The following is a 13,660-nucleotide window of genomic DNA, read 5'->3' as shown; positions in this document are numbered from 1 at the left end:
AAATAGGCTTTAAAATGGCAGTCTTGTTCACTAAAGAGCACATAATGCTAATTATAGTGCAACTTCGACTCATACAAAAATATTAATAAAAATTAGGAATATAATAAGTAATATTAAAAGATTGATAAAAATCTGCCAAAAAATTCAATGTTTCAGTAAATACTACTACTACTAACAACAATGATAATACGACTACTACTACTACTACTACTAATAATAATAATAATAATAAATATTGCCCATTATCTGTCAAACTGTGGAAGCAGCATGGTGTGAACAATCAATGCTAAGCAGGAAAAGATGTTCACATACCACCTTGGTAATGAAATCCAAACTGAGCACATTAAAACTGTTGTCATGGCTGGACTTATCTGAGTCTGTCAAATGAAATAAGTCATAGTTTCATTCATTATTCTATTTAGAAATGACATTTTGTGATGATTTGTTAAAGCTCCAAAAAAATAAAGAACTTTAAAAGTGAACTTGATCTGTATAGTTTCAGATGAGGATTTCTTTTCTCTAAATAACCTTATCTGAAAACATTTTGCCATTTCAGTGACCTTTAGAAAAGTAAGGCTTTAATGCCCTGAAACCCCAACACCAACAAAGGTTTATTTTCTATGCAAATGGTAAATGAAGCATTCCTCTTATATCTCACAGTCCCAGGAAACTGACATTAAAATTTTGGTAAAAACTAAGTATTACATTAAAAACATCTAGTAAAGTTTGAATAATAATAACAACAACAACAATAATAATAATAATAATATTATTATTATTAATAAAATATATTTAATGTAACTTGCTTAGATGAATTGATCAGACTTGTCTACGAACTTTTTGGACAAGGCCTAATATGCTAATGGTTACAGCTGATAGTGATGAACCTAGTGATGTCTAACCTGCATCATTCAAGCAGAGCTGAACACAACAGTGAGAACAGAGAGGACATGAGTAACAGGTTTAACGTGTACATGCAGAGATGCAGACTATACCGTCCTGTCCATGATGATCTCTTACTATTATCCATAACATTATCCAGCTTTTATGTGGTGAAGCCTTACAGAAAGTTCACCTTTCTGCTGGATGTATATCTAGGGAATGCACACAGATGGAAGGAAAGCTGGCATGGCCATTTGGCTGAATGAACGAATGGAATATAAGCTAGTTTGTGCGTTTGGTTATGCTGGCTAGTTTAGCCTTCGCTAGGTTGCTAAGACTTAAAGTGAAAGACAGCAGTGAAGCTGTGTGGGCAGGACAGCCCACATCGGCCTTGTGATTGTTAAAGATAAAGCTTAGACGAGTTTTGCTCAAAAGTGCCCTTACAAAAACATTGCAACGGCACTGCATTCCCCTGTTAAACCTTTGTGTTCCCTCACAAACATTATGCGCTTCCTTGAAATTAGTTTGCATTCTCTGACAAAAGTTTCTATATAAAAAACAAAAAAAAGCAATGTCGTTACTTTTTCTGTTTTCCATGGTTCCTTAAGATTAGGACCACCCAAGCTACACTAAAAGGGGAGGAATTCTGGCTGAATCTGATCATTTCAGTCAATAGTTACGAGGCTCCCGAGCGGCGAAACCATCCAAGCTCTAATCGCTAGTTTGATCCCTGGTGATGCTACAGCCATCCGTGACCGGGGAGTCCAAAAGAGCAGTTAGCCTCGCTCGCTGGGTTAATAGGCTGGTCCCAGTCTCCCTGCATCACTCAGCTTCGCTCCACGCCTCCCCAGCGGCCGCTACAATTTTATCTCCCTCTCCCACCCTCAATACTACAGCTTCCTGTGCAGTGATAAACCGCTGCTCACTACTCCTTGTGCTGTTTGAAGTTCCCTTCCAGTGGAACTTTTCCCCAAAGGTTTGTAATCACCCTTAAAATGTCTGAATACTCTGTGCAGTACATTGCAGGAAACGACGAGGATGATTGGAATGCACCATACGACTTTGCTCACTAGTGTGAGACAGCAGATTCCGTCACATCCATCAGTCCACTCCAACTTCTGAGTCTGACCGCACACATGGAAAGAGCTACTTACATCTGTAACAAGTACGAAGAGAGGTGTGGAGAAACTCACTGTAACTGGGCTCACACATCTTCCTCAGAGAAGTTGCTGGTGAATCTGAACCAACCGCACATTCTGAGGTGGTTAAAGACAGATCTTGATCACTTTGAACACAGGTGTAAAAGGAATGTTTTCCACATCTGCATATAGTCACATAAGCAAAAATGTGTCTGTTGGCTAGTCGGCAAAAAGATAAACAAGGAAATGTGAGACGCAAGATCTGCATGGTCAAAGACATTCACAAAACAGGTTCTTTCTTGCACTCTGGACCAATGAAAGCACCTGAGCCTAGCCTGTACATTTGTATTATAACGGAGTTGGAAAAGTAAACTGAAAACAATGTGTACATTTCTATACACTTTAAACAAGCAAGTAAAATCACATCTCATCTGATCACACTGGAGGTACATTTATTTAAATGTGTAAGCAGAATCTGGCAAAAGTGCATCCAGATTACAATCCAGACATTAAATACATCAAAGCAAGGTGAAAGCAAGCTCTCTGATACAGCTTTGTAAAGATGAGGTTTATTGTGAAAATCCAAGTACAGTTCAGTTGAACTGAGCACAACTATAACAGCACTCAAACTGTCAGAAGTAAACATTCATTCACGGAATAAAAAGGTTTCCAAACGACACAATTTAGTACAAACATAATCTGAACAAACATTTAGAACTTCTTTTAGACTAGGGAAGGGGTTATAACAGAGAAATGTGTTAGACACACCTCCAAAAACCAAACTACATGATTTGGTTACATTCTCTCTCCATTTGCATGTCATGCCAGAGTGGAAGACCTGGCCCTCAATGCCTCGATAGCTGATCGCAGAGCCTGGTAGGATCCTACATCAAAGACAATGGTTTTTATTAATGCACACTGCTTTTGCCAACATCATGGATTTCTATCAGAGATAAAGAAAGTCCATACCTTGCAGTTTCTCCATATATGCCTCAATTTCCGGGAGACCATTTACTATGTCATATGATGCATGTTCCATTGCTCTGCCAATTTCACTTGCGCCCTGCAAAAGAAATTAGCGGAGACACTTGCCTTTGTAGGTGGGCCTTACTTTCCAGCCGTAAACTGTCGAAATGTTCCTTAAAATGGAAGTTCACTTATTTCTGATGGGGAAGGGGGGTGGGGTGGGGTGGGGTGGGGGGGGTGACCTAAGCGTGATTCAACATGGCAGAGAAAAAAATAGAGGTGTCCCTATGCAGCAAATTTGAACTTTACTTTCAAAGAGAATCTATAGTATATACAGCTGTAAACCAATCGCAACTGTCAATGGTAACTAGCAATATTCATTATTTCACACAAAAACATTTTGTAGAAGAGACAATAAGAAACTCATAAAGAATTACTCATTTTTGTATATGCAGGTAAAGTATAACTTTGCCTTTATGTGAGCAAGGAGTAATCAAGAACTACACACCTGCAGGTCTTCATAGAACTTCTCCTCCACCTCAGAAATGTGGGTCATTGCTTCAAGTTCTGCATGAATAGACTCCTGAAACAAAAACTGAGCTTGACTGAAGTCTTCCAGTAACAAAACCATTTAAAAAAACCTGTGCAAATGATCTATAAACAAAGAAGACTCATTTTCAGCAGTATGGGTGAAATGTCTCCATGGAAACATATGCACTGGTAGACTTCGCTGAAAATATATGCACAGCTGTATGGTCCATGCTACACTTACCTCCTCTAAAGAGCTGCTGACCTCCTCTGACTCCTCTGTTACTTTAGTGTTCTCATTTTCAACTCCCTTAGACACTCCATTCAGCTCTTTCACCCTGCCAAACACAAAAAGAGAAGAGTGTAAAACCAAATTTTGACCACTAGAGGGTATGCTTCTTCCTAAAGAAAGTGGACGTGTACCTGTCTGCATAACGTAGTGTATTCAGTGTGTAATCACAAGAGCTCATACCAGGTGAGATCATGGCAATCTGGAAAGGTACAATATTTGAAAGGTAATTTGTGTAACACTACACTTTTCTTCATAGAGAACACTTAAAAAAAAAAAAAAAAAAAAAAAAAAAAGCATACAAAATGACTGCCACAGAAAGAATGAAAATAGTAAGAAAAGTAATAAATAACTGTAGTGGTCCTTCAGCTAAAAAACATTTCTTCTAACAATGCAAGTAATTTTCTAATTCCATGCCTTTATAGCAGTAAGCATGTCCTCAAGACCCTCTTACTGTCCAGATTTTTGCTCCATCCCCATGTGTTGGAGTCAGGAGTGAACAAAAATGTAGACTGTGTGGGGTGACCGGAGGACTGCCTAAAAAACTCTGAGAAAGTCTTTTCTTTCATACCAGCCCACTCTAATTACCATGCAGGTTCTGGAGTTCTCGCCAATGAAGGAGTCTCTGAGCACTTGGGTGAGCTTACTCATCCTGAAGGGGATGTGCTCACTGTTCTGTCCCAGTGATCGGATACACTCCTGGGAATTCAGACATACCATCAGCTAAACACAGGCATTCCCAAGATTTTCAAAAGTTGTTTATTCACATTACTGCAAAAACTAAGGTAAAAACTTTACAAACAAATTTGTCATTATAATGTCATATTACACACAAACCCCCCCCAAAAAAACCAACACTTTTGTACTATTCCTGTTGGCCCATTTATCATGAAATATTCATACACTGTAAAGGCCAATGAACAAAGAAACATCCAATATCAAGTAATAATACTGGATTCTGCAGTGCAGTTACATTAACCTCTTCGACTCTTCGCTGTTGAAACAAAACCTTCAATCCCCAAGATGGGATTTTATTTCAAATAATTTTGTACTATTCCTGTCTATTTATGAAACGTTTATGAAATATTCATACATTGTAAAGGCCAGCTGGAATTTTATGCAAAGTAATATTAAGCAAAATAATTAATTAATTAATTAATTAAGAATACTAAATGTCACCACCACCAAAACTGACATGGAATGTTTTGTCACAACAGGCATAACTACCTACAGTCAAATGGTACCAACACTAAAGGTTGATTGTGAACATTCTTACATGGAGAGTTACAGTACCTTCAGTGCCAGGAGGCTGCGGTTTATCTCCGCTGTCTCCACCATGGTCTGACGATCGTTGCTGCTGACATCTGTGCCCCTCTCATTCCCTGCCAAGTCCACCAGAGAGAACTTCCCATAAAGCTGCTTACGACGCCTCAGGATTACCTGCAGGACTGCATGGGACCGGGACGAGTTGGCATTGGCAAATGTCTGGCCTGATGTTCTAAGACAGGAACAACAGGAAGAGAGGATGACAGAAGCATTTAAATCCAGATGAAGGCAAAGTTTACATTCCATTTACGTACATCAAGTGATCCATTAGGGGCCAGAATGTTTATAGACAGTTACATCCCTGGACTATGCCACCTAATCTTACAACCTTACCTTAATGAATCAAGAGAATTGAAGGGTTTCTAAAAAAGTAAAACAATACTTAGATTGCCACTAGTAAGCATTAAATAAATAAAATCTACCTGCATGCACTGCCCTTTTCAATCATTTTTATGACATCATCTACAGAAGAGACAGGCATTTCTTGCAGGCCCACAACCTGGACCTGCTGGTTTTCATCCTCTAGAACACGCAGCTTGGCTTTCTTATTCAGCAAGTCAAAAACCTGCAAAAACAAGCACATACAACTCAATAGCTTTGTATTTGTTCATGTTCAGATCCAGCTTAACATGTCTTAACTCTATGTTTATGAATTAGCATGTACTAATATTGATGTGGTTGCTAAGTGCCAGAGCATTTCATTACCTACAGACAAAATAATTAACCTGTAACTTATTTTGATTGTTTAAAGACTTTCACCTAGCCTGACACAAACCTTGCCATTGTAGATCTCAAAAAAAGTAACATATGGGCACAGATCCATTTCAGCATATCTCCTCTGCTGCAGTAAGGTGAATACATCCTGTGCTGTGAGGTATACAGACAACTTTAAAGTCAGACTGGTGTAATACAAATACAGGACAAAAATGTCACTTAAACAGCAAAAAATTACCTGCCAAAGCATAGATTCCTTTAGAGCTGTTTTGGGCTTTGCCAGAGAAGTCACCACCCATTGTCTATTGAGGCAGGACAAAAAAAAAGGGAAAAAAACAAAACAAAAAAAACAAAACAAAAAAAAAAAAACTAAATTCTCTAGAACACATCACAGTACAACACTTTTTCAATGTAATACTATACATACATGTGTCTTTCCACTCCCGGTTTGTCCATATGCAAAACATGTCGCCCTACCACCCTCAAAAATAGTCCTGACCAGAGGTCTGGCAGTGAACCTGGAAAGGCAAAGCAATAAAACACCATAACACACCAGAAGGATTAAAGGACCAAGTCTAGCAGAGTGCAAGTAGAATATGGGCTTTGTTTACAGCCAAATCCCCCATTAGGAACAGCTATAACTAACTGCTGTGATAAACAACAGAAGCTTTTGTGATTTCAAAAACATCAGGTATTCTATTTGATAGAAAATACACCATAAATATTCAGTCACTGCAAAGTACAGTTAGGCACTAGGCCTCTGCCAAAGACGCAACTTGAGCATCACCTTATTTAGTGCGACTACAGCACTAACATAAATTGAAATGCAGCCTTTCAGTAATCTGAATTCATATAAATTTCATCTAAAGACTTTGTAAATATAGATATAGGCAACCCCTCCCCTCACCTCCACAGAAAAATACCCAGACTTCTAAGGTGACAACTGAGGTTGGTTAGTATTAGAGTGACACACACTGCATCAAAAGGGTCCTCTAGTTTCACTCCAAGAAAGTCAAAGCATGCATTATGCATCTCAGTGTAGTGACAAAGGGCTTGACAGTCAGTTACTGAGGAGGTGTAGACAAGGGAAAACTGTGCCACACAACAGCCCTTCCAGTTCTGGAACTGGAAAACCATACTGAATGCGTCCTTAAACTCTTAAATTATTTTCACACAAAACACTACATTACCTGTAAACCAAGTCATTGGTGGCATTTTCGTCAAATGAGTAATCAAAATGGAAAAGCTGGTTGTCAAGGTACTTTGTGAGGTCCACCTTCTGCTTGGGCTCATGGAACAGAAGGACTCCATTACCAGGGATAGTCACCACATCAATCTCTTTCTTAGCCATCTCTGAAAAATAGATATCCAAGTAAGAATGGTGGAGGAACAAAATAACTTTTTATTAAATTTTTTTTTTATTATTAAATTTTTAAATTTATTAAAAACGAAAACAAAACCAAGAAAAAAAACTCTTAAGAGCTTAAGTGTAAAGTTAAACTGGTAATTACTAGTATTAAATAATCTTCATTTTAAGAGTGATTTCTGAACAGATTAATGACTTAAAAATGTTCAGTTACTCTTGGTTAGATTAGCCTCTTACCTTTTTTATTCAGAGGCCGCTTGCGCACGCACACACAAATTCTGTGAAGCTCAACCTTAGCAAAAAAAAGGTTTATCAAATGTCTAGGGTTAATCATGCATGCATATCGTTAAAATCATATTTTTATAGCTGAAAAATTATGAAGACTTAAGAAGAAAAAATTCTGACAGAAGAATAAATGATAAACAACCAAATAAGCATCATTTCAAAATTATGAACTCCCTGTAGCTGATGTAAACAAAATTCTTGTACTGAACCAACTGCTGTCAATTAAAAGGTGCATTCATGTTTCAAACCAGTCTGGCAATCAATCATCAGACTCATATGCAGAGTATATCAGTCTTTTACTGCAACTTTTGCACTGAGGATTTTTTCAATATTATGGATGAGGGTGAGGGATCCCTCACATGATTTCTTATAGAGACTTCTGAATTCTTTTAGCTTCAATTGCCATGGGGAAATTGGTGCAGTTTGTTGCCCTCTGAGATAAGGTGATGTGGACCAGCTGTAATTATTTCTTTTTTAAATTTTTAATATATTAACAAAAACAGCTTGTTGTGGCTTTAATAAATACAAACCTTTCTGATACTAAATAGAGAAACAAATAATTGAGCACTCAGCTTATTGGTGACAGCTCTAGAGCTTACCAATAGTAACCCTCCACAGTCATCTTTATTAGAAACATTTACTTGTACATTACTCTTACTAGTACACAGATTGTAGCCCATCTGTTGTCATGCAAGGTCTGATATAGCCAATCAATCATCAAGCCAGTCATCAACAACCAGTTTCCACTTACTCCATTCCAGTTACCACAGAGCCGTGATTGAACGGATATTTTTGGGTGGCTGACAGCTCGAAACCAAGCAGTGACACAAACGTGTAAAAACTCCAGCAACACTGCTCTGATTTATACAGTCATACCCACACCACACAATCACAACACTATCATGTGAATATCACTGCTGTGAATGATCTGCCACCCAAACAATATTTGGTCAGTAGCCTGGATCCTGATGAATGAGGTAGTGGGTAATTAAGAAGTAATGCATGACAACAGCTGAGTCTATAATTGCAGATATAGTCTATAATTGCAGGTCTATACAGTCAACCTAGGAGTGCTCAGTGAGTGCTACCAAAGCTTGTTTCTAATATGACCCAACTGGATGGTGACAGTAAAGAAGAAGCAGCAGCTCCCTATCTACTACAAGGAGAAGTAGCTGCCAAGTATGGCTTTAACAGAATGTATGTAATAACTTACAGGATCAGTCAAAGACAACGGAACTGTCTCCACAGTCTCACGGTACTCTTCAATCATCTGGTAAAACTGCTTGTTTGGTCGGCTCATATCTCCATACTAATAAAGGACAAAAACAGAGAAGTAAGCAAATAGCATTGCTTTCCATTAAATGTTCAACTCTTCAAATGTACCACATACCTTTCCTTTCTTGGTCTGAGTTTCAGAGTTTTTATTTGAAATGGACAACCTTTTGTTTGCTGCTTTATTCACTTCTGGGACGCGGGAAAGACGAGTACCTGACAAGTAAATGAACAGACAGGTAATATGAATACATCAATAATACATTAGATAGATGGGATAGGCTCCAGCACCCCCCGCACCCCTGAGGGAGAAGCGGCAATAATACATTACCATAGAAAATATGGCAATTCCACTTAAGTGTACAATTCCTTGACTTTCCAGGTAGACCTTTTTCTGCAGAACTTGAGTATTACACTAGCACACAAATTTTTGAATGTGAAAAGCTAATGTGATTGTAGTATTTAAGTATGTACTTAAGAACAGAGGAAATGTGCTCCCAACAACTGACTAAATGCACAGTAAATGTAAGCAATGCAAATGCACAGTGCACTTTTAACTTACTTGCTGAAGTAACAGGGGCACATTTTGAGGCCTCACTCTCCGACACCGCTTCAATGGTAGGCAGCAGTGGAGATGATGGTTTAGCAGCCAGCCTTCTCTGATAACTTGATAATCCTGGCATATCAAGTGGGAACAATTATGAGACTTCAGAGATTTAACAAGACCCTCTGTTAATCCTGTTTCACTTGTTTGTATTGACTCAGAAACTCCATCTTGGTGCATGCCCATTTTAAAGACGGATAAAGTCCTAACAGCCACTGTACTAACCTGAGGGTCTGGGAATAGTAGACGAGGGTACTTCCTGGCTGGTAGCCTCTTCAGCAGCTACTGCATAGCTAGCAGATGAAGCAGCAGGTGGACGAAATAGACATGTCTGCCGTGTGGTCATCCTTCTGGGAACTGTAGGCCAAAATAAAGGACTCGGTGCAAAGCAACTGGACAAACATTTCAGCTAAGTAAATTCAGGGTGCATATCTAAGAGGCCTATGACTATTAAAGGCACACTGCAATTGGAACACCATGCTTGGGACTGAAGTCAAATCAATCTCTAGACATGATTTTCACTACAGAAGGTTATGAAGAACATAGACATTCATAACAGTTAACTCTGTGAAAAGAAAGGTTGTGGAAGAGAGTGGGCATAGTGTACCAAAAAGCATAATGATTTGAATTAGGATTTTTAAAAGCCCCATCAGTGAGATTGCATGGGTGAAACAGCAATAAAAAAAAAACACTCTATGCAAACCTGGTTCCTCAGAAGTACAGGCTGGAGGGACAGCTTCAAATGGGAAACACACGTTAATATTATGAAGTTATACATAATTATTCTGTCTGAACAAATACCTGGCAAATAACCAAAGCAGAATGTCACTTACGCTCTGAAGGAGCTGGTATCTTCGACGTCTTTGAAGGAAGCTCTGACGTCTAAAAGACAAAGCAAAGATTAAGTTAGAAGGAGTCAAAGTTATATAAATGTCAAGTGATGAATTTTTATGTTTAAAATTTGAGCTTAAAACTGTTTTAAAAAGTAACGGTACACCAACACCGGGCCAACAATTACATGCTAAATAAATAACTGCATTTACTTTTTGTTTTATTTACATTTAGTTGTTTTTGTGAAACACAACCAATTAACACTGTTTATTACAGCATAATATGAAATCCAATAACTGCAGTCATCTCAAACAACCACAATAATCCTAACATTATAAGTGCTAATTTAGGGGCATTTTATGGGACCAAACATGTTAAACATGGGGGGAATTTTGCCTCTTGACTATGTTTTTTTGTGACGCTATCACCAACCGGTCACTTTATTAAGTACACCTCATTGTTCCTACACTCATTATCCATTTTCTCAGCTCCTCTTACTATATAGGTGCTCTTTGTAGCTCTACAATTACATACTTTGGTAACCCCCTCTTACCCTGGTCAGGACCCCAACGGATCACAACAGCGCAGGTATTATTTGGGTGGTGGATCATTCTAAGCCACAATCAGAGAAGTAGTTGCTGATAATGGCTTTAAAAGAGTGTACACATTAAATTACTGGATCAGTCAAAAACAACAGAACTATTACAGTAATGACACTGATGTGATGGAGGAGTGTTAGCATGTTAGCGTACGATGCGCCAGCATGAGTGGCTCAGATCCGTTTAGAATATAATTTTTAAACACCTCAGTGTCACTCCTGGACTAAGAATAGTCCATTAATCAAAAACATCCAGCGAACAGTGTCCTGTAGAACTTGTCTTGTGACCACTGAAGAAAAACTAGAAGTTGACAGTGCAGCAACAGGTGAGTTACTGTCTCTATAATTATGTTAAGAGGTTGGACCAACAAGGTAGGCAGGTCGACTAAAGCGCACAGTAAATGGACACCAAAACACCGCTGTGTCTGATCTGCCCATACCAACACAACACACACTGACACACCACCACCACTTTACAGTCACTGCAGTGTTGAGAGTGATCCACCACCCAAATATCTCTTCTGCAGTCCTGTGAGGTTTCAGAACACCGAAATATAGTGGGAAAACTGGTTAATAAATTATTCAGAGAAACAGATGGACCACAAAATGAAGCTATATGTTAAGATGACCATATATGGATGATGAGTGTACAGATATGGTAGGTGTACTTAATAAAAGTGTCTGGTCACTGGCATAAATATTATATTCCACAATTAACACATCTTGGGAATTCAATAACTCACTTTCTCTGCTTTAGGTGCACGTCCAGGGTTAGGGACTGGAGCAGAGCTAGATGCTGCTTGGCTTGGAGGTTGCAGGTACTGAATTAAATCTGCATTGAGCTGACAGATGTCACTCAGATCAATCTAGAGGACAGAGTCAAAACTTGTGAAGACCACAAGAACAACACATTTATGTACTGTCAGCAGATATTGCAAAACATTTTAAAGTCTTCAAGTGTTGTTTGTGATTGACAACCAACAGCACTCAAATGTCATCTTAACAGGATGCACTGCCAACCTCTTTTCCTTTGGTCATATCTTGCTCACTCCATTCCACATGCACTGTTGACTTGACCGAATTGACTGTTTTCACAGTTGCACTGTGCACTCTCCCTTCACACAAATAGAAATACAACAAATTAATATGTGAGTAACGCAAGTCACATTATCAGGAACGACTTTAGACAGCTGACACTATCACCAAACTCAATAAATCAGTTAAGCATTAACTCACTAGCTGGAAAAACACATGAAAACACATCGGCTTAAAGCCAATTGGGCAATAGCACTTGGCACTTAGCATCTCTTAGTTAGTAAAAGGCATGGTATCTACTGCTGAGACTTAAAAAAAAAAATCATCATTTGCTAAACAGTAAGAGACTAAAAGTATAAAGGGGGGGTGGGGTCAGCTGTCAAAATGGTTTGGTTGTCAATAAGAATTAGATATGAATTTAAACTATATGAATTAAATTATAAATGTATTTAATGTATTTCAATGTGTATTCATATGTAAAATCTTTGACCTTCTGATTAGAAGTATAGTATAACCTCACAGTATAACCATTCATCGACTGTGATAACCAAGCAGGCGGTGTTAATGTAATAAATGCACATGTATTCAAAACCTTTATCAAACCAGTGACATCATGACCCAATACTCTCCTAAATTTATGGAGGACCCCCTTGACTTTCATTACATCTAGTTTTAGATGATAATTATTTATGAGATAAGGGAATCAAAATGAAGTGTGTCAATCAACCCCGGCTTCCCCCAAACGTCTTGAGTTTTTGTGGTTTGTTTAGCTATACAAACAAATCCGTTTTCCTCTGAAATGGAAGCCATGCTCCTACTAACTACAAATGAGCTGTTTACGATCTGCTGGGCACAGGTTAGGCAAACCCCACAGAAAACACCCAATGGCAATAATGTTTATTATACAAATATGCAACTCTATTCATTGTGTAAAGTCATTAGTGACTAATGATCCCCCTTTGCAAATGTGGAGACGTTAGTTAACCACTAACTAACTAGTTAGTTAGGTTTTCTTTAGTCCTCTGCAACATAGCTAGGTTAACGTACTCAAATTCCTCAGTGCCAAATTTCAAATCAAAACACTGTAAAAACATGACTAACTTAGCACTAACAGGCATGAAAACGCGCACGGAAATGTCCTAAGGGGTTTTATTACCGAGCAGCAACTTAAATTTGTTTCTGGAATGCCCAAACTAAAAAATGGTTAATATTGCTCACTCCAACGGCTGTCTAACCAACGTGACTTTAACTTGCTGATATTTCTTACCGTCGCTGCGACTAATTTTTACGGCGAGTCCAATGAGAAGCTTCGCTACTGCTGGATCCATTTTAGTTTTTTAAGGAAATTCAGTCCGCTAGCTTTTAAAACAAGCCAGAATAAAAGAAGTGAATAAGCGTTTTACATGTAAAAGTAAAATACACAGACACTCGACCGCCAAGCGTTCAAAAAGCGTCACAGGAAGTTGTTTATTAATCGGAAACACGTAAGAGGAGGAATCGCCGCGATCCAATGAGAGCAGAGCTAAAGGGGAAAAAGGCAGACAGTAATTCACAAACAAGCTAAAGTTCGAAAAGAACGGGAGCAGCGGAGTTTCTGTCAATCTGTGACATAAAGAACGAATGCTGCATTTGGAATAGATGAGTAGATGAATGAACCTCCTTTCCTGTCGGCTCGCCTTGATTTTGCCTGATCTGTAAACCACGGCCTTACTGAACAAATAGACAGAGCTAATTAAAATGTGGAGCTGCATGATTACCAGATCAGGCGAAATCAAAGCAAGCAGATCGCAAAGGCAAAACTATTCCGCTGTCGCAGCGCCCAAAA

At 38.6% G+C, this 13,660-nt stretch overlaps 1 protein-coding gene across 2 annotated transcripts; it reads right to left on the bottom strand.

Annotated features, from left to right (window-relative positions):
• Positions 1 to 2,568: 2,568 nt before the first annotated feature.
• Positions 2,569 to 13,282, bottom strand: kif2c (kinesin family member 2C). 2 transcript variants are annotated; one of them, XM_017718436.2, is made up of 22 exons: positions 13,103 to 13,282; positions 11,821 to 11,915; positions 11,544 to 11,666; positions 10,205 to 10,253; positions 10,075 to 10,107; positions 9,597 to 9,728; positions 9,330 to 9,443; positions 8,886 to 8,983; positions 8,709 to 8,804; positions 7,448 to 7,502; positions 7,035 to 7,197; positions 6,272 to 6,362; positions 6,083 to 6,146; positions 5,906 to 5,997; positions 5,553 to 5,695; positions 5,098 to 5,302; positions 4,393 to 4,503; positions 3,939 to 4,006; positions 3,760 to 3,853; positions 3,496 to 3,570; positions 2,991 to 3,084; positions 2,569 to 2,905 (listed from the first exon to the last, which is right to left on the bottom strand). In XM_017718436.2, the coding sequence occupies exons 1-22, from the start codon at positions 13,161 to 13,163 to the stop codon at positions 2,841 to 2,843; spliced, it is 2,121 nt and encodes a 706-aa protein (XP_017573925.1). In that variant the 5' UTR covers positions 13,164 to 13,282; the 3' UTR covers positions 2,569 to 2,840. The 2 variants fall into 2 exon arrangements, with proteins under 2 accessions (XP_017573925.1, XP_037401875.1); XM_037545978.1 differs by lacking the exon at positions 10,075 to 10,107.
• Between the last annotated feature and the right edge of the window lie 378 nt (positions 13,283 to 13,660).

Source organism: Pygocentrus nattereri, chromosome 2, assembly GCF_015220715.1.
Source record: "Pygocentrus nattereri isolate fPygNat1 chromosome 2, fPygNat1.pri, whole genome shotgun sequence".
Lineage (NCBI taxonomy): Eukaryota > Metazoa > Chordata > Actinopteri > Characiformes > Serrasalmidae > Pygocentrus > Pygocentrus nattereri.
This window is presented reverse-complemented; position numbering and strand designations above follow the sequence as displayed.

What these genes read in the sequence shown, in the direction of transcription:
- kif2c (XM_017718436.2), bottom strand. Translation starts at nt 13,163, where the DNA reads ATGGATCCAGCAGTAGCGAAGCTTCTCATTGGACTCGCCGTAAAAATT. An exon ending in AAAAATTAGTCGCAGCGACG is followed by an intron (nt 11,916 to 13,102) that starts GTAAGAAATATC and finishes ATTTGTGTGAAG; the next exon opens with GGAGAGTGCACAGTGCAACT. An exon ending in CCGGGAGTGGAAAGACACAT is followed by an intron (nt 6,147 to 6,271) that starts GTATGTATAGTA and finishes CTGCCTCAATAG; the next exon opens with ACAATGGGTGGTGACTTCTC.